This window comes from Gopherus flavomarginatus, chromosome 2 (assembly GCF_025201925.1).
Source record: "Gopherus flavomarginatus isolate rGopFla2 chromosome 2, rGopFla2.mat.asm, whole genome shotgun sequence".
In the NCBI taxonomy this organism is placed as follows: Eukaryota; Metazoa; Chordata; order Testudines; family Testudinidae; genus Gopherus; species Gopherus flavomarginatus.
In genome coordinates this window covers 154,481,886-154,507,941 of record NC_066618.1, presented here as the reverse complement: position 1 = coordinate 154,507,941, position 26,056 = coordinate 154,481,886, and the positions used below count along the sequence as shown (strand labels likewise).

At 43.2% G+C, this 26,056-nt stretch overlaps 1 protein-coding gene across 2 annotated transcripts in view; it reads left to right on the top strand.

Annotated features, from left to right (window-relative positions):
- Positions 1-541: 541 nt before the first annotated feature.
- Positions 542-26,056, top strand: part of LOC127044928 (tetraspanin-15-like) — a 210,828-nt gene continuing 185,313 nt past the window's right edge. For both annotated transcript variants that reach the window (XM_050940242.1, XM_050940241.1), the window contains exons 1-2: positions 542-663; positions 21,902-22,087. In XM_050940242.1, the coding sequence (XP_050796199.1) occupies positions 577-663; positions 21,902-22,087 (273 nt within the window). In that variant the 5' untranslated portion in view covers positions 542-576. The remainder of the gene's footprint in view (positions 664-21,901; positions 22,088-26,056) is intronic.

The window sequence follows — 26,056 nt, the reverse complement described above, 5'->3', positions numbered from 1 at the left end:
ATGCAAGACTGGAAGCTGGAAAATCTGGATTTGTATTCCCAACTCTGCCACTGACTCCCTCTTTGACTTTGAGCAGTTACTTAACCTCTTGATGCTTCAATATCCATATCTGTAAAAGTAAACAGAGCTTTATGAAAGTGAGTAATACCCCTGAGATCACAGAATTGTAGTGTGCTTCTTATGCCATAAAAGGCAAGACAAGTGTCTCCTGTTGTGATTTGTTGCCTGTAACAGTTATTTTTTTAAAAGAATGTAGCTCAAAGGGTAGGCAGCTGCCTGTGTTTCTGATTGCACCTATTTTATGAATATCCATATTCATCTGAAATAATAAAAAAGCAGTGAATCTTGATCCGTTCATTTGAGAAACAAAAATCCACACTAGTTCCATTAGGCAATAAATGCAGTAAAGGGTTAATGTTCCTGCCTCCCGTCTAATTGCTTTCTGTTTCTCCCAGGCGGAAGTTGTAGAGAGCAGTTGAAGTTTAAGGGTGGTTTTTTTTGTTTTTTTTTTATTCCAGCCACTGAGACTAGGAGACAGTGCCCAATCCACACACTCAAGAGCAGTGAGCTGAAAAGATGACAAAAGAATCAGAGGGGAAAGATTCCCTCCTCTATTACTACTGCATCAAATTTGCTCTCTCTGCCTATTCCACCCTGTTTTCGGTAGGTCTTTCAATCATTTCCAACTTTTATGTTGTTTATGGGAATTAACACACAGTACCTGCCTGGTGGTTTGTTTTACTTTCTGTTTCTTAGAGCTTTACCTTCTGAAATATAAAATCTACTGGTTAATAATGCTGTTTGGAATTGGGCTGCAACCTAGGAGGTGTCCATTTGTGCTGCTAGAATTCTGTTTGTATTTAATACAGGATGATCTCCATTTTGCTGGATTTAATATTATTTCTGCCTGATCTCCCCCCCTCTCCCTCTGCCCCTTTAAAAAGCCATGACCTGGTTCATATATCAGACACCCCTTTTTTAAAAAATACAAATCACATCAGGAATCTAACGTCTTAATAGTGCAAACGTTTACTTCACAATACTCCTAGCTAGATTGTTTATACTCTACGTTTGCCTTTGGCTCCATGCTTAAAGTCTTGTCTCTTTCAATGAAGATCAGGCAGGAATTGGATGTGAAATCTGCCAGCTGTGGTTACTAATATCCCTGAGTTCTTGATGATTGTGGTTTTGGCCAGACTTGTTCTTTTTAATTTTTTTTTAAATCTCCATTTAATCAGCACAATTTTGAATATGTTAATTCTTAATGCAAACCAGGTCAGTGTGGTACTAGCAGTGCAGACGTTGTTGTGAACCTACGTAAATGAGACGAAAGGAAGATTCACATTAGTCTCTGCAAACAGTAATTACATACAGCAGAACAGCAAATGAGTAGATTATTTCTCTTGCTTTAGACTTTGTGCATTGCAGCATTGCTTGTGAAACTTTATTATAACTAAATTATTCAGTGAGACTATTTATTATGAAGTTATTCCCTTTCTTTGATTGTTATTCATAAATATTTGACAGTTTTGACTAATCATGTTCATCTTATGAATTATTTACTACAAGGCATTCAGCATTTTTAGTGTATCGTTGGTCACATGGTATTATTTCAGCTCCCTGGTTTGCTGACTCAAACAGGAATACAAACAAATAATGACCCTTTGAGAATGAATTTTTGATGAATGAACTCAGACTGGCAGTGTTTTGTCGGTCCCAGCAGGATCAAGTGGGTTATAACGTTTCACTGAGTGACTTGCGACTTCCCCTAGAAAGATGTAAGGGAGTGGGAATGGGAGAAAGGATCTCAGTCCTGAAGGAGCAGCCAAGCCTGTGGAGTGATTTGAGCAGAGCTTTATCTTGTTGATTTCTTTGTTCAAGCCAAACCTCAGGAAAGGAGGGTAAGTTAGGACTGTACACAGTGTGTCTCTACATCAGCTCAGGAAAAAGAGACATTCTGGGACCGGAGTATGGAAAGAAATGTGTCTAGGATGTAGTGGTATGAAGCTCTTAATAAAGCTAGGTGCAACTTGCATAATGTGAGTTTCCTAACACATCAAAAACCCCAGCAAATACATCCAAACTCACCGACCTTGTAAGTCAGCGTAGTCTAATGTTTGAGCAAGAGTAGGGTGACTTTTGGGCTATGGGTGGCAACAGTATAATACTCTATAGATTCAAATAATTTGTCCCAAATCTTAGGCAATAGCTGATGGTTTCTCTGGAGTTCTCTTTTGGACTTTTGTGGCTTATTCAAGCCATAACTTGGCGAACGGTTGAAGGGAAAACCCAAATATAAGTAGGTGGTTTGCAGAAATCTCTGACCAAAACTTCTGAGTTTACTAAAGTGTCCAACAATGTGGGTTCAGTTTTCATTAGTTTATAAAAGAATGGAACTTATGATCCAACTGGATGTAGGCACATTATCCACCTACCATCCCCAGGAGCCAATTCAGTTTCCTGAAGTGACTGTGTGTGGTAAGCAGCATCCTGAACACTTCTTGCCAAAGGAGTCCAGGCCTGGAAGAAGAATTTTGCCTTGTCAGCCCCTCTGTAGCCAGATTTTAACCTAAGTGAACCTCAAGCATATTAGCTTTGTGCTGATTTTCCTTGTCGCACCAAATAATTTGGCTCAGGTTCATGAAAAGGTTTTGTAAACTTCGGTGAAACTCCTGTTGAGCCAGGACTACGCTTAGGGTTTAACTGAAAACCAGGTGGATTTTGCCTGGTTTGGAGATTTTTTTCATAAAAGCGTTGAACAGTTCTAGTAGTGAGACAGGGATATATTTTTCTTCCAATCAAACTCAATCAATGTTGCATTTGACACTCTGCAAATGTAACTGACTAATAGGTCATGCTAAGCACAATATAAAACCTAAATTATACCGAGCTAACTGGAGTAATCAGACCAGGGCATCTTTGCAAAGACTGACAAAGAGGAAAGTGAGCTGCTGTGCATGCTTGTGAGAAAAACACCTATCCACAAGAAATAAACAGAGAACAGATCATTTCACACAGCCTAAGACAGTGCTATAAAAAGGAAATAACTGTCAATGACTCCTAACTGGGGCTGCCTTCAAACTGTTGACTTAGTGACCATTACCAATTTCTAAACTCCCTGAGGGATAGTTTTTAAACTGCTCTGCCTCAGAAAAGTCATTGGCCCATAGAAACTGGGAAACCTACTTAACCTTTTCAGCAAGTGACTTGCATAGTTCTCCTCATTTCCAAATCTGTCATCTTACAAATCCTGCAGCACTCAGAGCCATTTGGAGGGTGAGAAAGTCCTACTAATTATATTCCAGGAGTGGGCCATCCCTGGATACTTAGCTGGGTTTTAAATGCACTTAGTAGAATTATTATTGGAACCTTTTGTACTTAAATTGAACAAGGTCTCCAACTACCCAGTTTCAACCCTGCTTCCAACCACCTTAGTAAAGAAAACTTCAATGGAGAACACAGAGTTTCATCACCATTCTAAATCAGAAAGTTTGTACTCTACTGACATTAAACCGTTCTAAATCAGAAGATCACCAGCCCTGTAACATATGTTCAGCACTAAGCACAATAGGGCTTCTAATTCTGATTGGGGCTTCTGGGTGCTTTTGTATTACAAAGAATAATCCATTTTGACTGAGATATTCAAAGCTATCCAAGGCATTTGGAGGGGTCTAGCTCATTAAAATTAATGTAGCTCTAATTTCACTGTTCAGTTTAAATAAATGACCTGTGCGCCGACTGTTCGGTTCCAGCTGTGATTGCAAGTGCTTTACTTATGGTATCGTTTGGGTTTTCTTTCCACTCCTCTCTCTGCACTGGGTACTGATGAGAGAGAGAGCCCATGGGTAGGAAGTCTGAGGCAGCACCACCACAGGCTACCTTTCAGCACATGCCTGTAATGAGGGCAATTATTTCTAGGTGAGCATATCAGTAAGAAGTGCAAGATTAGTTTAAATTCTTGACTTTCTTCTCTCTGGACAGCCACTTTAAAAACAGATTTGAGTTTGATTTGGAAACTGACTGCCAATTCTAAGGGAAGCAGGGACCTTCTGTCCACACTAGCCTTCTCTGCGTCCCATGGCTGGCTCATGCCAGCTGACTTGAGCTAAGGGGCTCCAACTAAAAGGCTGTTTGACTGAAATCCAGATGTTCTGGGATCCTACAATGAGGGAGGCAGGGAGCCCTCTACAGCCCTGCTGTCATGGGAGTGAGTAGAGACCCCTGGGCAAGACTATGAGGTAGAAGAAGAGCCCCCAGTTGTGGGGGAGGCCGTGCTGCTGCTGAATGGCTCCTGTCCTTTTGATTACCCAAGCTCCTGATTATCCAAATAAAACCTGTGTCCCCCCCTCCAGCTATTTGGATAATCAGGAGCGTACAGTATTCAAAACGAGCTGTACATATAGCATGGTTGTTTAGAACAGTGTTTCTCAAACTAGGGTCACAGCTTGTGTAGGGAAAGCCCCTGGTGGGCTGGGCCAATTTGTTTACCTGCCCCATCTGCAGGTCCAGCTGATCACGGCTCCTACTGGCTGCGGTTCTCTGCTCCAGGCCAATGAGAGTTGCTGGAAGCAGCGCGGGACTTATTGGCCGCCACTTCCAGCAGCCCTCAGTTACCTATGGCTACAGCATAAGCCAGCTGCAGAACCAGAAAGAAGCCAGGGGTCCTCACTTTGTAACCCTGATTACTAGGCTATTTGGTTCCTCAAAATCCCTTGATAAGCTCCCACCTTCAACAGTCTAAGGCCTTGGCTACACTGGCACTTTACAGCGCTGCAACTTTCGCGCTCAGGGGTGTGAAAAAACACCCCCCTGAACACTGCAAGATACAGCTCCGTAAAGCCTCAGTGTAATCAGTGCTGCAGCTCCCAGCGCTGCAAGTTACACCCGTAGAGGATGTGGTTTACATGCAGCGCTGGGAGAGCTCTCTCCCAGCACTGGCGCTCCGACCACACTCACACTTCAAAGTGCTGCCGCGGCAGCGCTTTGAAATTTCAAGTGTAGCCATACCCTTAGTAAAAGATCACGGAAAAGTTTCCCATTAATTTTAAGGCACTTCTTGAGCTAGAGAGATGGCTGAGAATAGTACTGTTTACAGGCCTTCATTGAAATCCCCTTCTGCTACACCTCAGATGCAATAATACAGCTGAAAGGAAACCCAACTGCTATTGTAATGCAGTAGAATGGGGAAAGTATTTATAGCTATTCAGCCAAGAATATGGGAGGTGGAAATACCTTGAGAAATCCTAAGGTAGTCAGCTTTGTTAACTCTTTAATCTTCCAAAGCTATAGGCAGTCTGAAGAGTGGAACCTGGCATCAGATTGGTACGTTCCAAGTGAATAAGTATCATGGATAACCTCACGTTAGATAGGATGTATTTAGTCTTTCCCAATTATGATGGGAGGGTGAGCCTACATCAACAATCTAGTGTTATTTTCCAGTCCTGCCTCAATCCTTTCCCTAGACTATTCCAGATGAAATAATTCCTGATACACAGCACCAAGTCCCTTTTACATCATTTCACTCCATTTGCCTTAAGGTCAGCTTACACTGTAGAAGTCTTTAGACTGGTAAGCGTCATAGTGAAACTGGACACAGTACTTCAGATGAGGCCTCACTAATGCTGAATAGAGGGGAATGATCATGTCCCTCGATCTGCTGGCAATGCTCCTACAGCCCAAAATGCCTTTAGCCTTCTTGGCAACTAGGGCACACCGTTGACTTATATCCAGCTTCTTGCCCATTGTAACCCCTAAGTCCTTTTCTGCAGAACTGCAGCCTAGTCACTAGGTCCCTAGTCTGTAGCAGTACATGGGATTCTTCCGTCCTAAGTGCAGGACTCTGCACTTGTCCTTGTTGAACCTCATCAGATTTCTTTTGGCCCAATCCTCTAATTTGTCTAGGTCCCTCTGTATCCTATTCCTACCCTCCAGCGTATCTGTCACTGCTCCTAGTTCAGTGTCATCTGCAAACTCGCTGAGGGTGCAATCCACGCCATCCTCCAGATCATTAATGAAGATATTGAACAAAACCAACCCCAGAACTGACTCTTGGGGCACTCCGCTTGGTACCGGCAGGCAACTAGACATGGAGTCATTGATCACTACCCATTGAGCCTGATGATCCATTGCACCTTACAGTCCATTCATCCAGCCCATACTTCTTTAACTTGCTGGCAAGAATACCATGGGAGACTATATCAAAAGCTTTGATAAAGTCAAGGAATAACTCGTCCACTGTTTTCCCCTCATCCACAGAGCCAGTTATCTCGTCATAGAAGGCAGTTAGGTTAGTCAGGCATGACCTACTCTTGGTGAATCTATGTTGATTGTTCCTGATCACTTTCCTTTCCTCTAAGTTCTTCAGAATTGATTCCTTGAGGACCTGCTCCATGAAATGTATTTCCCAAGGAAAGGATTGTGAAAAAGCTAGAGCTAAATTTGTTCAGTATGTGAATGGGAGCATGTTAGTTTCACAGTTATTCTGCAATAATCTGCAGCTTGGTGGATGACTCAAGTGTTGTCAGTGTTGTCAATTAGGCATAGTTGCCCTGGCAAGTTCTGTTGGACAGTATGTGCTTAAGCTTTATCAAAGCCGTTCTGACTGAGCCTAAACCATCTGGGTCTGTGCACCAATGAAAAAGGCCAGCTCTGGTGAACATAGCTGTGATTCTGCTTTGCTTTGCATTGTGTCTGTAAATAGTGAATTTGTTCCACAAGACATTGGTATCAGGAATGCTGTGTACAGTTTTGGTCACCCATGTTCAAGAATGAGGACTTCCATCTGGAATAGGTGCAGGGAAAGGTTACTAGGATGATCACATTTTGTTTAACCTAGCAAAGCAAAGGTTGAGAGAGGAAATGATTGCTCTCTATTCATACCTCAGGGAGGGGGAGAAGCTACTTGAGCTAAAGGACAATGTTGGCACAAGAACAAAGGGTTATAAATGGATTGTGAATAAATGTAGGCTGGATATTAGAAGGTTTCTAACCATCAGAGAAGAAAGACTTTGGAACAGCCTCCCAATCAGAGGAATGTAGGCGAACAGCCTACTAGTGTTGAAATGAAGCTTGGTAAATTTTATGAAAGGGATTATATGATGGGGTGGTTGTCTGTGACAGCAGCAGACTGCACTCAGTAACCCAGGAACCCTTTCCAGTTCTATGTCTCCAAATGTAAGAAGTCCTGCTTGTCTGCTACGGATCATGGCAGTGAGGGGTTATTAAAATGGTAGAACTTGGAGCAAGAGAGACACTGCCCTCTGCCCCCTTTGTGGTGATTTTATATTATCTGTTTAGTTTTCCTTTACCTGAAATAAAAATCCAAATTTAGTGTTATGTTCTCCTCTGAGTGTGGGGGGAAAAACCGTAATAGCTGTCATCTGTAACTCATATTCTGAGTCAGATGCCAGGAGCTCATTTTTTCATCTGTGTCATCGCTGTTCTTGAATTTTCAAGGGAGTGTGGCTTAGCTGAAAGATGGCTTATCCCCTCCTGTTCTTAGTTGCTCCAACTTCTGAGCTCTCAGATACCACGTGGTCATCTGACGGGGTCATTGCTGGATGACACAATGACTCAGTACCATGATCAATGTACTTGTCAATGTTTTACTGGACTCATTTCTCTTTTCCCTGCAATTTTTTTTGTGACCATTTCCCAGTGGATTATGTTCCTATGGACCTCTGATAAAAACATTTTTAATTGGCATGTTTATTTCCAGTGGGATGCACCAGTTAGGAAGATTCAATTGTAGTGGGTTTCAGCAAACTGGAGATGTGTCAAGATTATTGGGTATTGGTTCTGCAACATTAAAAAATAGGGTGGTTTGGATCTGGGGGGAAATAAGAATTCTCTATCAATCCCTGATTGTAGCCCTCTTCTGGAATGGAAAAATTAACTAAATTCTGAAAAGTTTGGTTAACTTCCACACACGTCCTGCCAGACTCCATATGCACACACTCCAGATATACACTACAGACAGCATCCCATTCTATTTTTGTTGCACTGGGGCATTTCTGTTTCTAGAAGGGCAGAAATTCTAGTTGGCAGAAGCTGGCTTCCCAGTATTTCTAATTCAGCTAGAAGCAGTAGCTACCAAAAACCTTGGCTGACAAGTAATAAATCTGAACCCTAGGTCTAGAAAGGCCAAAATTTTGGACAGAGAGATTGAAATCCAGATTTGAATTTTGCAGCTTGGGCCCCGGTAGGAACTTCCTCTTATGAGATTTTCATCCAAATTTTACAGATTCATGATCCTTAGAGTTCAGATAAGTATCCAAACTTGTGGGGTCTTATCCAACCCCAGTTCCCACTCTTTGAGGTTCATCCACCATAAGTAACAGCAACATGGAACAGAAGCTGAGACCAGAGGGATGTATCCACATCATCTCCCTCACCCCAGTCAGAAATGATTCAGGAAGTCAGTGTGCATATATGAATCCCTCTCCTGATATGGACTTGGCTTCTCTGAATAATCTGATTTTAATATGAAGAGCTATGTGGCCTTGATGCTGTTGTCATCATGACCCACTGATGTTTCTGAAAACGATGAATTACTGGCTTCTCATTCGCATCTCATTTACTCATCTGATTATAGCAGTTTGTCCCTGAACAGAGTTGCTTCTCTTTCTCAAAGATGTTTTGAGTGATGCCCTAGCTTGTGTTCCTCTGCTCTTATTTATGTATTAGCTTTCTCCCATTATGCATTTCCTTTCCTTGAGTTTTGTCACTAAGCTGCAGGGGTCACGCAGAGCTTCCAACTGCTGCTTTGCAAGAGTTTCAACCTCGGGGACATGGACTCCAGGTCCTTGAGCTTTACATTACTCATGTCCAGCAGAAGGGAGGCTCTGCCTTTATCACTAAACGTAACATTGGCTGTCTTTATGTGTTTGGAACATAGTTTGCACATGCCAGGTCAGGGCTGCCTAGAGGATTCAGGGGGCCTGGGGCTAAGCGGGGGGGCTGTAGCGCTTGTACTCACCCGGCATGGTCCGGGTCTTCGGCAGCATTTCGGTGGCGGGTGGCCTTCAGTCGCTCTGCATCTTTGGCAGCACTGAAGAGCCCCCCCGCCGCCAAAATGCCACTGACGACCCACACCGCCGCTGGGTCAGGGCTCGTGGGGCCCCTGCGGGCGCCCAGGGTCTGGGGCAAATTGCCACAGTTGCCCCCCACCAGGCAGCTCTGTACCAGGTGCTATCATAAGTAAGTGATCTTAGGCCATGTCTACATCTAAAATTTTGCAGCGCTGGTTGTTACAGCTGTATTAGTACAGCTGTATAGGGCCAGCGCTGCAGAGTGGCCACACTTACAGCAACCAGCGCTGCAAGTGGTGTTAGATGTGGCCACACTGCAGCGCTGTTGGGCGGCTTCAGGGGGGGTTCGGGGAACGCGAGAGCAAACCGGGAAAGGAGACCAGCTTCGCCGCGGTTTGCTCTCGCGTTCCCCGAACCACCCTGCAAACCGCAGGGAAGGAGACCTGCTTGTTCGGGGAACGCGAGAGCAAACCGCAGCGGAGCTGGTCTCCTTTCCCGGTTTGCTCTCGCGTTCCCCGAACCACCCTGCAAACCGCAGGGAAGGAGACCTGCTTGCTCGGGGGTTCGGGGAACGCGAGAGCAAACCGGGAAAGGAGACCAGCTTCGCCGCGGTTTGCTCTCGCGTTCCCCGAACCACCCTGCAAACCGCAGGGAAGGAGACCTGCTTGTTCGGGGAACACAAGAGCAAACCGGGGAAGGAGACCAGCTTCGCCGCGGTTTGCTCTCGCGTTCCCCGAACCACCCTGCAAACCGCAGGGAAGGAGACCTGCTTGCTCGGGGTTCGGGGAACGCGAGAGCAAGACGGGGAAGGAGACCAGCTTGATTACCAGAGGCTTCCTCAGGTATGCTGGGATACCTGCTTATTCCACGGAGGTCAAGAAAAGCGCTGGTAAGTGTCTACACTTGATTACCAGCGCTGGATCACCAGCGCTGGATCCTCTACACCCGAGACAAAACGGGAGTACGGCCAGCGCTGCAAACAGGGAGTTGCAGCGCTGGTGGTGCCCTGCAGATGTGTACACCTCCTAAGTTGCAGCGCTGTAACTCCCTCACCAGCGCTGCAACTTTCTGATGTAGACAAGCCCTTAGTCTTGAATGATTATGCATCATCAGAAGCCCTGCTGATCAAGGCTTACTTGGTAGGAGAATAAATTTCCATTTTCAAATTAAATTTTTCTCTTCAGTTCACAGGGTGAGGATTGCCCCATATGGAAGTCTACGACTTTCTCCTGTAGACAATTATGCATGGTTGCCTTCCTGAAAGGAAATAGCCCCATGACACCACTATCCAGTCTAAGTGACAGGTTAAAGAACAGCATCTCTCAAAGGCAGTGGGGTTTAGAGAGCTGGATCCCTGGTGAACTTAGCCTGAGAGCTAATTGCTGCTTCATAAGAATAAGTCGGAGAGAAGTGCTATTGTGAAGTGTTAATGAGCAGATAAAAGGAAAGTATTAAAGATCCTTGAAAGTTTGATATTGACAGCTCCATCAGGAAACAGAGGGTGTATTTACAAAAATAAAAGGCCATGAAATCTCATGCCCAGGAGAGTAAATGGAGAACTGCATGGGAAGGGGTAGGTAGGAATTTCCTTTCCAGTCCAAGGAAAGCATTGCAAAATTGACTGCATGCATAATAGTTTCTACAGGAGGGAGGAAGGCAACTTCTTCCTCTGAAGTATCACATTTTGAGTGCAAATAAGAGGCTCACTTTTGAAAATCTGGCCCTGCATCCAAAGTCTGTGCCAGGGGAGTATGAATTAGCCTGTGGAGCTTGCTGCCTTGAGATACTGATGCAAAGAGTTTACAAAGAGTCAGGAAGAGGATGGATATTTCTATGAAAAATAAGACCATCACTCACAATTGCACTAGCCAGAATACAGATTAGAAAGACTACCAGCCTTCATGCTTTTGCACAAAAACCTTATTGCTTGTTGCTTGAGATTAGGAAAAAACCTTCTCCTATAGGTTAGCTATTGCCTGATTATTTGGAGAATTTACACTTTCTCTGAAGCATTTGATGCTGACAGACATCCAAGACAAGTTACTAGCATAGATGGTCCACTGATCTGATCTGTTGTGGAGGTTCTTTTGTTCTATATATTTGCCCATGAGCAGTTTCACAATGTAGTTCCCTACATCATCACGGTGAGTCATTTCTACCCTTTTCACATGCTCACAAAAAAGGGAAAATAATCCATTTTGCTTTTACTGAGCTTTGGTTATGAACAAAACTGTTGTTTTTCCATACAATTGTATGGAGAAATTGATGGACAAGGTATCATAAGGATATAATTTATTTCCCCACAGTCCTCCCAAATAACAAGTTTAGAGAGAAGTGGAAAAAGTTTCAGCAGACATGCAGCTCATTGTAACCTAGAGAAAAATGTTCTTTAGACCAGTGGTTCTCAAAGCCGGTCCGCTGCTTATTCAGGGAAAGCCCCTGGTGGGCTGGGCCGGTTTGTTTACCTGCTGTGTCCACAGGATTGGCCAATCATGGCTCCCACAGGCCACGGTTCGCCACTCCAGGCCAATGGGAGCTGCAGGAAGGGCGGCCAGCACATCCCTCGGCCCGCACTGCTTCCTGCAGCCTCCATTGGCCTGGAGTGGCGAACCGCGGCCAGTGGAAGCCGCGATTGGCCGAACTTGCAGACGCGGCAGGTAAACAAACTGTCTCGGCCCACCAGCGGCTTTCCCTGAACAAACGGCGGACCGGCTTTGAGAACCACTGCTTTAGACTGTCAGTGTTCATAAAATCCAGAGTTTAATTTCTCATGGCTCATACAACATCAAGCTGCGTTAGCACTTTGTCACAGCAGATTCTGTGCAAAAACATGTCACAACATGGTGCAACCTGTCAGAATTTCTAGTCTTTGCTATTTTCCACCCCCAAGGTCTAATTGCAATTCTGAAATGCTAAAATGATAGCAAGCAATTTAAGTCTTGTTTAGTGAATTTCTTGCCTTTGGGATTGTGGGTCCCAATGACTTGTATTGACATGAAAAATCCAGCAATTCAAACTGAATATCCTGATCTGAAATGAACAGAGTAGATGGGAAATAAAACAGATACGTACGAGTCTCTTTGTGCCTTAAGTCCCTTTCAGTCTTACAAGGTATGGAGGGCCCTTGTCTTGGTTTGATGTCAGACATGCCCTAGGGCCTGATCTAAAGACCTTGGAAGTCAACGGGAGTCTTTCCATCAAATTCGGTGGACTTCGAAGCAGGCCCATGGTAAATCTAATGGTGTGTTATGAGGAACTGAGGGCACTTGTTGCTTGCAAGGTAAAGGGTTTGTCTACACTGCAATCAGATGTGTGACTGCAGTACGTGTAGACCTACCCAAGCTAGCTTTGATCTAGCTAACTGAAATAATGGTAATAAAACAATGAAAGCACAGGCAGCTTGCTTGGGACCCTGGATATGCACTTGGATGGTTAGCCTGTGTTGCCACAGCTTCACTGCTATTGTTGAAGAGAGCTATATCAAAGCTATCTCGTGTGTGTCTACACATGCTGCAATCCCACCTCCTGGTTGCAGTGTAACATCCCAAAGACATGTAAGATGGGAGGGAGTGACAGACACTGATAGAGTGGAGGCTGAAGCCTTTAAATCCATGGGGCTGTTACTGCACAGGTAATGGCAGTGCACTCTGTTTTTGCATCATTTCTTGCAAATGTTCCTCTAGTGTGATGTGGTGAGGGCTGTCCCCCTGCTCCTCCACCACCACCACTCCTTTGCAGAGTCTCTGTTGGTATCTCTTGACTTAAGCTTGTGAATGTTGATCATTGAATTGTATGTCTATTGCCATGTAGTAACTGGGTACTTACCATCTTATTACAGGGTAAATGCAGGCTTGCCTGTGTTCCCTCAGATGCAGCGCAAGGCCCACAGTAATTACAGGCTGCTGAAAATTGTTGCCTTTGTATTATATTAAGGAGATCACTAGGAAAGTACTATGTAATTACAGAGGATTTACTAGCAAACTCTATTATATGTGTTGCCAAGTAATTAAAAGTGGGTGGCAGAGAATATGTGTGCCACTGTGAATCAAAAGCGTTGGCACTAATCAAATTCCCACAGAAAAAAACCAGTGATGGAACCCAGAGTCAGGGAGTCAACTGCAGATTTTCTTTGCAGTGTGGATTGTGCAAACTTTTCCTGCTGCTTGAATTCAAGGCTTCAGCATGTTAGCTGCTGCCGCCAAGTTTCACCTGGTTTGATGTCAGTGATGGCTGCCTACACTTTGATTACTGTTGATTTCATCAGGAAAGACATATTTATTACCCAGGCATTCAATATATAAATAGATAGTTGTTGCTATGGCAATGCAACCAAGTTATTTTTTCAGAAAGCATCTTTATTTATTTAAGGAACATTGAATAAATTGGATCAATTTTTAACTGATCCATCAATTTTTTCAGTACATTCTGCCTTGGCTTGGTTTAAAAGAAACTAATCCCAAATCCAGTAAATACTCACACTCGTGAAATCAAATGGGCCCACATGCCTGTGCATTCAGTGATGTTACTTGTGTGTGTAAAGGTGTTCAGATTTGACTTGTCAATGAATGTGGGTCTGTTACTATTATACCTTTGTTTGCTATGCACTGCATGTATAGATGTCAAGGACTATGCTTTCTAAAGAGAGAGACAGTTATTTAGAGGCAGAATTGTTACAGGCCATTGCAGGGTGGCACACTGTGCTATCTCTGGGAGACTTTGCTTTTGTTCTTTTTCCTTCAATCTAAACTATTCTATCTGGACTGAAAGTATATATTAGCTGTTTGTGTAGGGGAAAAACATAATGGTAACATTTTCGTAAATCGCCAGTTTACTACATTTTCATGTTTTCCTCTCGTAATGTGCACCGAATTTCTGCTTTTTTTTCCTCTGTAAGCTTTCTTCCCTTCATAGTAGTTGAACGTACAGTTTGAAATGCCTGGGACAGTTGTCCTGAATTCAGATACATTGTCCAAGATCCAGAGGGAAAAGGTGAAAAACCACTGCTCTGGTCAATTCAAACTAGAGGGGATTTTAGGCAGACAGTATATAATTATCCAAATGGGAATCTGGCCAGGGTATTAAGGTTACCTTGAATATCGCTGCTTTTCCAAAAAGTGCCATTGGATCCTATACAGCCACAAGCCTCTGCTTATGTTGCCTAGAAAACTTCACTGAACTGCAAAAAGCTTATTCTATTTCAGAGAAAGGAAATCCATCTCCAATCATTTTTCTGGTTTTTAGCCTGCTGCCATTTTGTAACCTTCCCTCCCTTTCAGCTCACATGCAAGCACCTGCCTGTGTAACAACTACCAATATAGCTGAAGGAAAGCCTATATGACAGGCTCTTAATGTCAGTTTAACCCAGTTCAGGGACTTGGAACTTCTCATATCTGTAGTTCCGTAATGATAGATTGGTGAGTTTCACCTTGGAAATAGGGAAAACTGAGTGAAATTGAGAATAGGCTAGTACAAGACATGGATAAGAATCAGTATGAATTCTGTAAGGGAACTGCTCTAATCTCTTGGGCATCTTTGAAAAAGTTAATAAAGTAATATAGATTAAAATGACTCCATGGAAATAATTTTACTGCTGTTGAATTTTTTTTTTGAGAGCTCGTGTTGGACTGGAATTCCAAAGAGTAGAGAGAGGCACAGGGCTAACAAGAGAGGGTCGTTTAACCTTGATGGTCCTTCATTCAAATAGCAGCACTCTAGACAAAAGGCTGGCTCCTAACCAACAGAACGGATTTTGCAGAGAAGAGGTTGTCTGGCAATGGAGTCAGCTAATAGGGGTCTGTGCTCCTCTGTTGAGGGTGACCTGAAGTTCACGTGACAGAGGAGATTGGGAGGCTATAACAGGGCAAGAGCTTTCATCAGCTCAAGCTAAGGGAAGACTGATTTGAGGAAGAGGAGGAAACCATGGCTACCTGAACACAGATTGATGCCCAAGGGAAAGATGAGATACAGTGAGTGGCATTGCATTCAGGGGTTCTGTTTCCTCTTGTGCTTTATCTTTTGAGTAAAGAGTCATTGAGTTAGAAACTTTTTGCTAACCCTGTGTCTATTTACTTTCATGGCCACATGCTCTGAAGAGTAAACTGTAATCTAGAAGGCTCACAACTTCCATGGGATTCTGGGGACCATGCTGGGAGGAGGCCTGTAGGAGACAGCACTAATGTCAGCACCTAGGCAGTTGGACCACAGGGTCCTCACTAACACAGTTCCAGCAAGGGAAGGGTATGCAGGATTCAGCCTTTGGATCCCATCACAGCAGTGTCCAGCAGGGGGAGCTGGACCAGATCTGGGACAAGGACATACTAGCCATCAAAGTGTTGAATACAATTGTTCTCCTCAGAACTAAAATTAAACTCAGAGTGAGTAGATTTGATTGGCACACTCTAAATTGACTGTGGAGGAAAAACACTACAAAAGTGAGTAAAGGGCTCAGAAGTGTTTAAAATGGAAAGCGTCTGATGATGCACCGCTGTCCATGCATGGAGAAAGCTAGAGATAGAGAAGGCTGTATTTCACTCAGAGAGCGGCTGCTGCTGCTTGGTTCAAATGGCTGACCTTTTACAAAATGAAATTAAACTGGTGTTTGATGGGAAGAAGCATTTCAAAATTTTCTGCAGCGTATTAGTTCAATATTTGCCAACTTTGATTCCTTTGCTCCGTTGTCATGCTTGGAATAAAATGTTGCGGTTTCTTATAGTACACACGAGAGATGCAGGTCTCTTTAATTTGGGCAATGTAAAGAAATCTGTACTTGAATGTGTTTATTGCCAGCTGTTAATAGCTCTCCTTCCCTGCATCATGCTTTTCATCGGGATCTCAAAGCACTTCAATATCAAATAAGACTCACAATACCTCCTCTGAGAGAGGAGAGTATTTTATGATCTGATGACATTTTGAACTGTTATGTAGTAAGTACATCCCTTTGCATTGTGCTGAGGCGTAGGTCCAGAGCCGCTGGTGCTGTGGGAGCCTATTCCACAGCGTGGGGGTGATAGGAAGAGGCTGAGTGGATGCACTCTTAAATACCTGTTAGCATCAGGCTGCTGCAGCCAAACTCAAGTTCTGTTTGATTCCGTAGGCTCTAACAAATGGCCTCTGATCAGCTAGGATACTAAAACTGGTTATGAGGACATGGCGGTGCCAGTGGAGACACAGGCTAGTCACCCAAGCTTGGATCCAGTGGGTTAAGTGGGCTTGAGAGACTGAACTGTGCTAGCTTGAGCCCTCCTAGGGTGATTCTGTCTATTTGGGCTGGGACACTCACTGCCAGCTGCAGTGTAGGTGGTCTTACTGACTCTGTTTCCTGCCTTGATGTAGGCAGAGAAGAGAAGACTTCAGTAGCCCAAGTGGGCAAAAGAGTTATTCAGTTTTGGGTGGACTTGTTCATGATACCCTGGAAAGGGTCTAAACTTGGGTGACTTGGGCTGAGCCACAGAAGATCCAGGGCCAGAGGCAGGCAGTCAGCATGAGTGGCTGAAGCCAAAGATAGTGGCAACATCCCGCACTGATGCAAGGGGGCCCTCTGTGGGTGAGTGAGCACCACTGCAGGGAGTCAGCTTTAGAAGGGGGAGTGGGTAGATATTGGGAGCCCTGTAGTCCATCACTGGAGGTCAGTGAGGGGTTCTGTGTTTTTATGGAGCAGGTTGCTTACAATTAGAGCTATGCACATACCTGTTTTTTTGGTTCACTGGCACTGCAAAAAATAAAAAATAATTAGTTTGGTGTGTAATGAAACATTTCTGATATTTAGCTTTTTTAAAAATGTTGTTTTTTATATTTTTAATAAAATTGAAGCCAATTTCTAAATGAAAAGACCTTTTGAATAAAAAGAAATGTATTTGTATTTGATTTGTTACAAAAACAGTTTGGCAAAATTGACATGAATTCGCAAAACAGCTGTTGCCTCAAATTTGCATTTTTGGGGAAAAAATTCACTCAATTTTTTGCCCAGCTCCTATGAAGCCAGCACCATCTAAATATATATTTTAAGTGTGAGGGCCCCGATCCACCCCGCACTTTGGAATATGCCTAGAACAAACCCTGCTTCAGATATGCCATGTTAACCTTAGTCTCAGAAGGGTCACTTTTAAAGAAGTATGCAAAATGCAGGTGTCCACATGCCAAACACCAACTTGGTTTTATATTCCTGGGTAGCATAGCGTATTGGGTGTACTTCCTTTGGTCCTGCTTTGTCAGTTTCACAAGCTTTCAGTAATTAATGGAAGTCAAGATTTTCTTGCTAGAGCACATGAGCAGCGAACTCTTGAACCAGCTTCAAAATCTTATATATACACACAGGTGCCATTGAACTGTTTCATAATTCATTATGACATACTCATTAATTAAAAAACAAGAAGTGTTCAGGGTTTATCAACTTCGAACAGTGACACAAAGATTAGGAACAATAGAGAAACTGATCAAGGAGGGACTTGTCTTTTCCTTGATTGCCCAAATCTTGGTATATTGTCTGGAACACCAGATAAGATTTAAAGTAACTTTAAACCAAACCTGGCCCCAGTGCCCACTAGAATCTAAAGATAAAATGATGATTAATGGCACTTTATCAGAATAATTTCTGCCAGTTCAATTTTAAATAACTAAAAGTATCATGAGTTGAACCCTCACTTCTCTATAGATTTAATTTCCTTTTAAAAATGAAAAATTAGTAGCCTGAAGGTAGACAGTGATTGATGGACATAAACCAGATGTTAATTATGTTCCAGAAATAATCTGACTACAATTTTAAAAACTCCAGAAAAGAGTGAGGATTGAAGATGCATGAAAGTTAAGGATTAACATATCAACATATCATACATTAGGATGAAAACGCTGGAGAAATCAAATGAAATGGTTAGGACAGAAGCAGTGAAACTGTGCAGCTAGCTTGGAAAGGCAAAGTCATGTCACTAAAGTACTTGCTATGTGCAATATGAAATTGCATTTCTGTATTGTAATATTGATATTATTGTGATTAGTGTCCAAGAAATTTCTATCAATAAAAAAAGGAATGTTTTCCTTTCCAGAGGGCTACACAAGCACTTAATAAAGCAGTAGTGTGACAGTAGGAACTCCAGGCCACAAATGAGATTGGAGACTCATTACGCAAGATGCTGTATATACACTTAGTAAGAGACCCTGCTTCGGAGAGTTTGCAATCTTCATATATTATAGAGAGGGGGTGGGGAAGAGTGTTTCATCCTGATTTTACAGCTGAGTATTTGTGTAAGACCACACAGGAAACCCATGGCAGAGCCAGGAATTGAACCTAAATAGCCCTGAGCACCTGTCTCCCCCTCTCTCCTTACCTCTATGACAGACGTTGCTGAAATACACCCTGCAAGTATGGAGTCACAAGGGAAACAGGTGTCTATGGCAGACAGGGAAGTTGAGTTTCTCTCTTCTTTGGAGGTTGGGGTTCTTCTGAATTATTAAATACTGTTGCTAAGTGTTCCTCTTATTGGCAGGCTTATTAGACAGGTTGAATTGGCATGGAGCATGTGTTACCCCCGTAGCTCTAGAAATAATTCCCCCAGTAGGTCAAGGATGATATATTTGATGGGACAGGATGTAACTTTCAGCTCTGCATTTCTCATCCTGTATATGAACTCTCCTGGGCTGTCCATCTTATATCTTTCCCTAGCTCTGAAAGCACCTATAAGAAAACAAGTTATGAATGCATACATGGGGAACACTGCAAAGGCATCCTTTTTTTTTTTATCTCCTTTGCATCCATATCATCATGGGAGCTCTTTTATAGGCACCAATCCAGAGTCTCATCACACCCCTTCCCAAATACTGAGCACCATGTGGGCCCGATCAACCCAGGTACAGTAGTTTGAATGTTCCTTTTTCATGCATTCACCTGTCACTGGGAAATTCGCACGCTACATGATTTCAAATCCCCCATAACTGAAAGGGCTGGAAACTGTTTCCTGCAGTGCTTGTGGAAGCATGAAGCGTTGTTAAGGCTGAATGCACCTTGGGTTTTCTTGCTAACCTTTTCAGATGTCAGCTGGAAGCTGGCTGAGAAGTAATCAGTTCTCTTCCCCTTCCATTTCTGCAGAGCCATGGTGCTGCATAGTTGATGGGCATAAAGCAAACCAGAATTTGACAACATGAAGCACTTCAGAACTAATTGCCAGTTTCAATCTAAAGCATGCAAGTGGCTAAGATAAATTGTCACCCATCAACTTAATCTGTTTCAGTATGTGTGCAAGAACCTATTCTTAGATGTAGAGCTTTAAGCTTTCCCTTGCTAGGAAATTGTTTTGTAGAAATTTTCTGTTCTCTTTTTAAATTAGGGCCATCTCAAAGAAGTCGGGGAGAGAAGACTGTCTTAATAGGGAGATTTTGCATAGTGCTTTGCAACAATAGGTCTCAAAGAACCTAGTGACTAAGTATTGTTAGCTTAATTTATAAATAGTGAAACTGAGGCACATAGAGACATGACTTCCTCAGGGTCATGCAGCACATTACAGGAACAGAAACCAGCTCATTTGACACTCTGTTCAATATCTGATCCAGTGTCCCTTATGAAGAATCATGCAAGATCCTTTTAATAAACTGTGTATACGTTAGAATGATTCCTAAGAGTTACAGATAGGCCACTGAGAAACAGAAGTTAGACTTGAGAACACACACAATGTTTGACTCTTAATCATTCTTTGCTATATTCTGAGAAGATTCAGATTCTGCATCTTTAGTAATGAGCACATTCATATCATGCCTTTATCTGAAGATCTCAGTGCTGTTTATGGACACGAATCATTTAATTAAGCATCACAACAGCCCTGTGGGATATGCAAGTGCTACCCCCTTGTATAGCCAGTGTAACATGTTTGGAGAGGTTAAAGTTAAAAAAAAAAATAGTTTCAGAAGTGGACTCTGGCTTTGGCAGCCTTAATGTGTGAGTGCCTGGCCGGTCTGGGCCTGGTTTTTTAGAAATGCTGAGCAGCCAGAGCTCCCTGTAATAATCTAGTGGGCAGGACCTTGATTTTTAAGGCTATCTGAAAGATGATACACATGCACTGTGCTATTATAGCAGTGCCTAGAGGTCCCAACCAAGTTTAGGACCCCTTTTCTGCCAGTCGCTATACCAACACTCCATGAGACAATTCATGCTCCAAAAACCTTAGAATTTAAACAGGTAAGGCAGGCAAAGGGATTAGAAAAGGAAATGGAAGCACAGAGAAGCAAAGTTGTACTATACTAAAAAGTCTTAAAATTACTTATGACTTTAAGTGTAAGGGGTTTCCTGGTCCTGCTTGCAAGCTAGGAGGGTCTGTAGGGAAGTATGCAATCTGGGACTGGGTCTTGTGCAGTCAGTCTGCAGAGAGCCAGGCTAGAGCAAATTGCACTGAGTTGTGTCTCTTGGCCTTATGGAGCAGCTTGCTTTCAGTTTCTCTCTGTTTTTGGTTCTTGTATGTTAGGATTCTGGATTCTAAGAAATAAAATGGTGTTGTGACACCTGTTTGAAAGAGTATTTTATGTTTTTATCTAACTTCTCTTTGTGTATGCTGGTGACATAAGAGAAGCAGCTTGCCCCAAGGCACATTGGTCAGTGGCAGGTCTGGGAATAGAAGCCATGTCTCTTGACTCTCAGTCCAGTATCCTGTCTAGTGCTGTATCCATGCTGGGGTGTTGAGTAACTACTGACTTAGAAAGGAGAGCGCAACCTCTAGAACTGCTGTTTCCACCAGCAGTTGCGCTTGTTAGGGTAAAACAGTGAAATGCTGAACCGTAAAATGGCAAGTGAACATGTAGAGCACCAATGGCATAATTTTCAAAGGTCTCGAGCACCTGCTGCTCCTGTTGAAGTCAGAGGCATTAGGGGGTGCTCAGCAAGTGTTTCCTCTTGAGTCCAGAGAGTTACAGCAGATATTAAAATGTCACTGCTGCAGACCAAGCTGCTACAGCCTTCAGATAGCTAACTGTTCTTTGCTATCTAATTTTTAAATTTCATTTCCATTCACCTTCTGTTCCATACCTTGTCACTTCAGTAGAAACAATACGGAACCTTTTCACTCGGAAGTGCTGTTCCAATATCTGACTTAAGCTGGAGAACAAAAAGCTAGCATGGAGCATCAGCTCCCAATGAGCAACTGAGAACAAAACAGGCTCCTCTGCTGGTTTTTCATACCTTGTCACCCCTCTCTAATTCAGGCTATCACAGGGAGGGTGTTTCACAGGGAGGGTATTGAGGGGCGGAAGCTGCAATCTTTGGGTTCACATTTCAAAGCACCTATTGTTTGGGATGCATTTACATCTAGAGTATTTTTGTTTGGCCTACTAGAAAGATAGAGGCCATTTGCAAAAGCTAGATCAGAGTTTGTATTTCAGACATGCAGAGTTTGTGGGTTGGGTTATGAGGGTCCAAGCTTAGATGGATCTTTTTAATAGAAGTTTGGAGGCCCAATCATTCTGATCTCGCTGCTTTCCACCCAGATAGAACTCCATTTCCTTCAATGGAGTTAGCGTTGATATACCACTAATGCTGAATTCACTTTGCTGTGATACCCACAGCAGAGCCGAAGCATTTCAGTGGATGATTTAATTGGGGATTGGTCCTGCTTTGAGCAGGGGGTTGGACTAGATGACCTCCTGAGGTCCCTTCCAACCTGAGATTCTATGATTCAATGGAGATTTCAATCCCCAGTGCTGGGTGGCTACCATGGCAAACCAAGTTTTTCTAACCACCCATCATGGTAAGCTGGTGAAAATGAGCTCAGACCTGGTCCCTGGTGAGTTTAACTCCAAATCATCTCACCCTTCTGTCTCTCTGTGTAAGAACTGGTTTTGTTTTATTGCAACCCTGTTGCACCCTTGAGTCTGATGTAATGTATGTATTTCTATTGCAGATAATCGGCTTGGTGATTCTATGCATTGGCATCTATGCAGAAGTGGAAAGACAGAAACACAGAACCTTGGAAGGGATCTTCCTAGCTCCAGCTGTGGTTCTCCTTCTGCTGGGCATCACAATGTTTGCTGTTTCCTTTATTGGAATGGTTGGGTCCCTCAGAGACAACAGGACACTGCTAAAGATGGTAAGAGCTTTATACCCTTCTTGTTCTACACTGTGGAGTCGTCATTCCATGTTTTACAAGCTGAAGGGTATGAGACACTTAACATTCCAGGATCTCCCTGAACCTATACTGGAGAAGGCTTTTTAAAAAAAACTTTGAATGGCTTTTTAAAAAAACCCTCTTCTGCTTGTGGCATGGATTCTTCTTTATGGGAGAAGGTGGACTAGAGAGAGGCTGACCTAGTATATAGTATTTCATTCATAAAAGTTCTTTCCAATGAACCTATTTAACTGAAGCTGTATGATTAACTCAGTTTTACATCATGGAGGCCTTTCAAAATGCTCCTAGGAGGCAACTGATTGACCATGTGTCTTTGTCCTTCAGCCACAGATTCGTAGGACTCAATGTTGCTCCATTGATTAACACAAAGTCAATGGTAGCACCACTTGATAAATGCTTGATGCATGGCACATAGTGTTTTGACTTGAAGCTGGGTAAGCTTGAAGGGCTGGAGTAGGAAATTGAGCCCATGTGTTGTGGCAGTTATTTATATACTATTTCATCAACATTTCATAGTGCATCCAGGTAGAAATGAGAGCATGACACCTGAGATGATATGCCACTCTTGCTTGTGGAGATTCATCATGCTGGAGAACAACCTTTTAAGTCAAAATCTTTCCCGTAGGGCAGTGGCAGCTATTCAGTTAATGAAAAGTTTTTATTAGAAACAGGTGGGGAGGAGAGGGGAATCCCGCACATGTTCTTTCCAAACTGCCTTTTCCTTTGCTACAAATGCTTTTATCTAGTCTTGGAATTCTTTTTTCCCCACCCTTAACAGAGTTTTGCATTTTCTTTTCTTAAACACGCTGCAGTGAACTGACACACAAGTGTGTGTGCAAATGCGTGTACCACTCTCATCTACTGGATAGAACCAGAACTGCTCAGATGCATCATAGCAGAAAAGCCCTAACTGGCACTGGAGATTCTTCATCAGCTTATGCAGTAGGAACCTGTGCTTCTGGAACTGGGAAATTGTTCTCTCCTTGCTGCTATAAATTCCAAGTGGTCGTGGTGTGTTGCATAGCAACAACCGTGAAGTCCTAGGTAGCAATGAATGCTACAATTTAATGTGCAAGCTTCAGTCCTCAGCTCCATCCACAGCTTCAGCCCCTTCCTATGGCATTCTCCCACCTATGCCCTATAAATTTCACATATAGCATCTGCCGCCTAGCTAATATTTGTACCTGGTCTTATGGTATTGAGATGGTATATTTGTATGGAATTACTACTTGATATTTTAACTTCTGCGGAGAAGGCAGCACTGTAGCAACGGCCTGGTATAATTTAATTGCAAAGCTGATACCTAAATATTCTCTTATTATATACGGTTGAATGCTTAGTAACATCTGCGGAAAGTGTTGCTAAGTTTCTTCTGGATTAAAATATAAAGTTATTTTTAAGGGGCAATTCCATCTCTGGTTTAGCACACTCCTCATTGTTAGGTTTATTGTAGTTCAAACAGTTCCAAGAACAAACAGTTTTGGTTCCTTTTGTGAGGCAATTTTTATGGAGCAGTGAAGGAGAATTCCCTTTTCTGTAACAACTCAGAGCTGTAGGATATGAGGAGCAGACCCCTCCCATTTGATTCTTAACCTTTTTCTGAAGGTTTTGTTGGAGTCTTGAGTTACTGCATTCAACTAACATTTTTGGCTTGCTACATTTTCATTGTCTATCCTTGTCTGGAAGACTGGAGTAAAACATGGCAAGACCCTTGCTCTGCAACTCTGCTCATGTTGACAAGACATCAAAAGGATACCTGAGATTCTGGGGAGTTGTACCTCCCAGATCTGAGTTTATTGGATAACTCTGGCATTGAAGCAGCTAGCCAGGTGAGTCACCTAGGTCTTCTGAGGTTTGAAGGCCATTTTCCCACAACTGGGTCTTGCTGCTGCAGTACTTCAGTCATGTGGAAGGGCCCTGATGTAATTCATCCCATCTCTGGGAAGTGAAGCTGCTGTTTCCAAAGTGAATAACAGGCAGCCTGTTCCTTCCACTCCAGCTGGCATCCCACTGACACTGGGTTCATTCTACCATCAGCCAACCATCATCTGCCCAGTGGCCATCACAAGTTTCTCACTCTCTTAAAATAATACATTATCTTTGTGTATCTTCCCTCCTCCCAGGGGCATGTGTAATGATGCCCTTTGTCAGGTTGTTTGTGAGGCTTGAGCTCTAACTCAGGCAGCAGAGGCTTATGGTTTTAAAGAACTAACTCCATTCGTCTGGAGGCAGTAGTTTAGAATCAGAAACCCATAATCACACAGATTCAGAATGAGTGTCACTCCCCATGACCAGGGAAGCTGGATCTGATTTTCTCAGAAGTCCACAGCAATTCAGATCCCCATACAGGCCACCATTTGTAACAATGCCCCAGTGGTCATTATCCTGGCATCTCCCAAGGCACACTGGCCACGATAAAACTTTTATAATGTGTTACACTGATGCCACTATGCCTAATGCATATTCAGTAAGGGGTTTCTCCCCTTTTCCTTATTTGCATATCCTCACCCTACTAACGTGGAGGTGCCCTTCTCCCATAGATTACTAGGCCTGGTACCTCAAGGTCATTAGTAAATACGTCAGTCAGTTACCAATGGCACTTTGTGGTCAGACATCTGCTGAAGTTCCCAACATATAATATCCCAAGCTGGAATAACTAACACCTGTCCACAGTGTTCGTTGCACCATTCTATCTTGTGATAGCTTATGATCTAGGGTTACTCCTAGCTAGCTGCTTATACTAAGGCTTTGGGGCCTTCTGCCTTGTTTAGTTAAGCTATTATTTTACAGATCTTGAGGCCTGTAGGCTCAATGCATTACTGCCTCACCTGTAGGCTATAATACATCTTGCCACTGCTCTCTGCTGAAGGATATGTCAAACCTGCTCAAGTGTATAATCACCCGACACCCTCCCATGGCAGCAGACTACAAATACTTCTCTCTGCCTGCAAGCCGCCTCGCACCTCGTGGGGGGTTTACTCTGAACAAGGGCAGGTAGTGTTGCTGCTGCCTACCTTCTCTTGGGTAGGGTTCTGCTGGAAAGGGTAGATTTTAGGGTCTTGTAGGCTGCTGTGAGTTATGGATTCATCCCCAGCTGCCTAAGTCATGCCCCCTCCCTAGCTGCCTCTCCTGGAACCAGTCGCCCCTAGCAGGGGTGAGGTCAGCAGCTTCTTGGTACTTGCTCAGCCTCATACCCCTGGACTCTGTGCTCTTGGGGTCTCCATCAATGTCTGCACAAATGGAAGCTGCTCAGATACTCTGGAAATGGGAGCTCCATAAGTATGTATGTAGGTAGATAGCCCTTGGCCCAATTCAGTGATGCTGCAGAAAAATTATGCCGATATTTCAAGTCAATCCATGCCAGCTAGTTTCTGCTCCTTAGGATTTGGATTCTACACGACAAAGCTTCCTGTTACTGAGGTCATACCTAGCAAAGTGTATGTGGCTTCATGACAGCTCTATTTACACATCAGCAGTTGTTCAGCCGCAGTCAATTCCTTCTCAGTAAGTATCTCTTCAGTTCAATGATCTGGGATAATCCATCGAGGATTTTTGCTAGTGTGTGTGTGTCTGTGGCTGCAGAGAGTATTAATTGTTTGGATAGTGAAATTAACAACACTCAAGTCTGTCTGCTGCAAGTCCTTTTTGTTTTTTATTATTTTAATTAAACACCAATACTAGCATATGGTCACTTGCATTTAAGTGTAGCATTGCTTTTGATTGCTGTGCACTTACATCTTGAATTGATATTGATGTTCCCTTAAATAGGGAAACAAATCACCATTGTCTTTGCTGCTCTGGCAATAACTGCCTCTGATGTTATAAGATTATCATAGTTTTTCAGTAGCTTCTGTATTCCCAGCTTGCTTTGCAGCTACTATGTAAGCGAATATGTATGTATGTAAGACATGTTGCATGGAACATGTGATT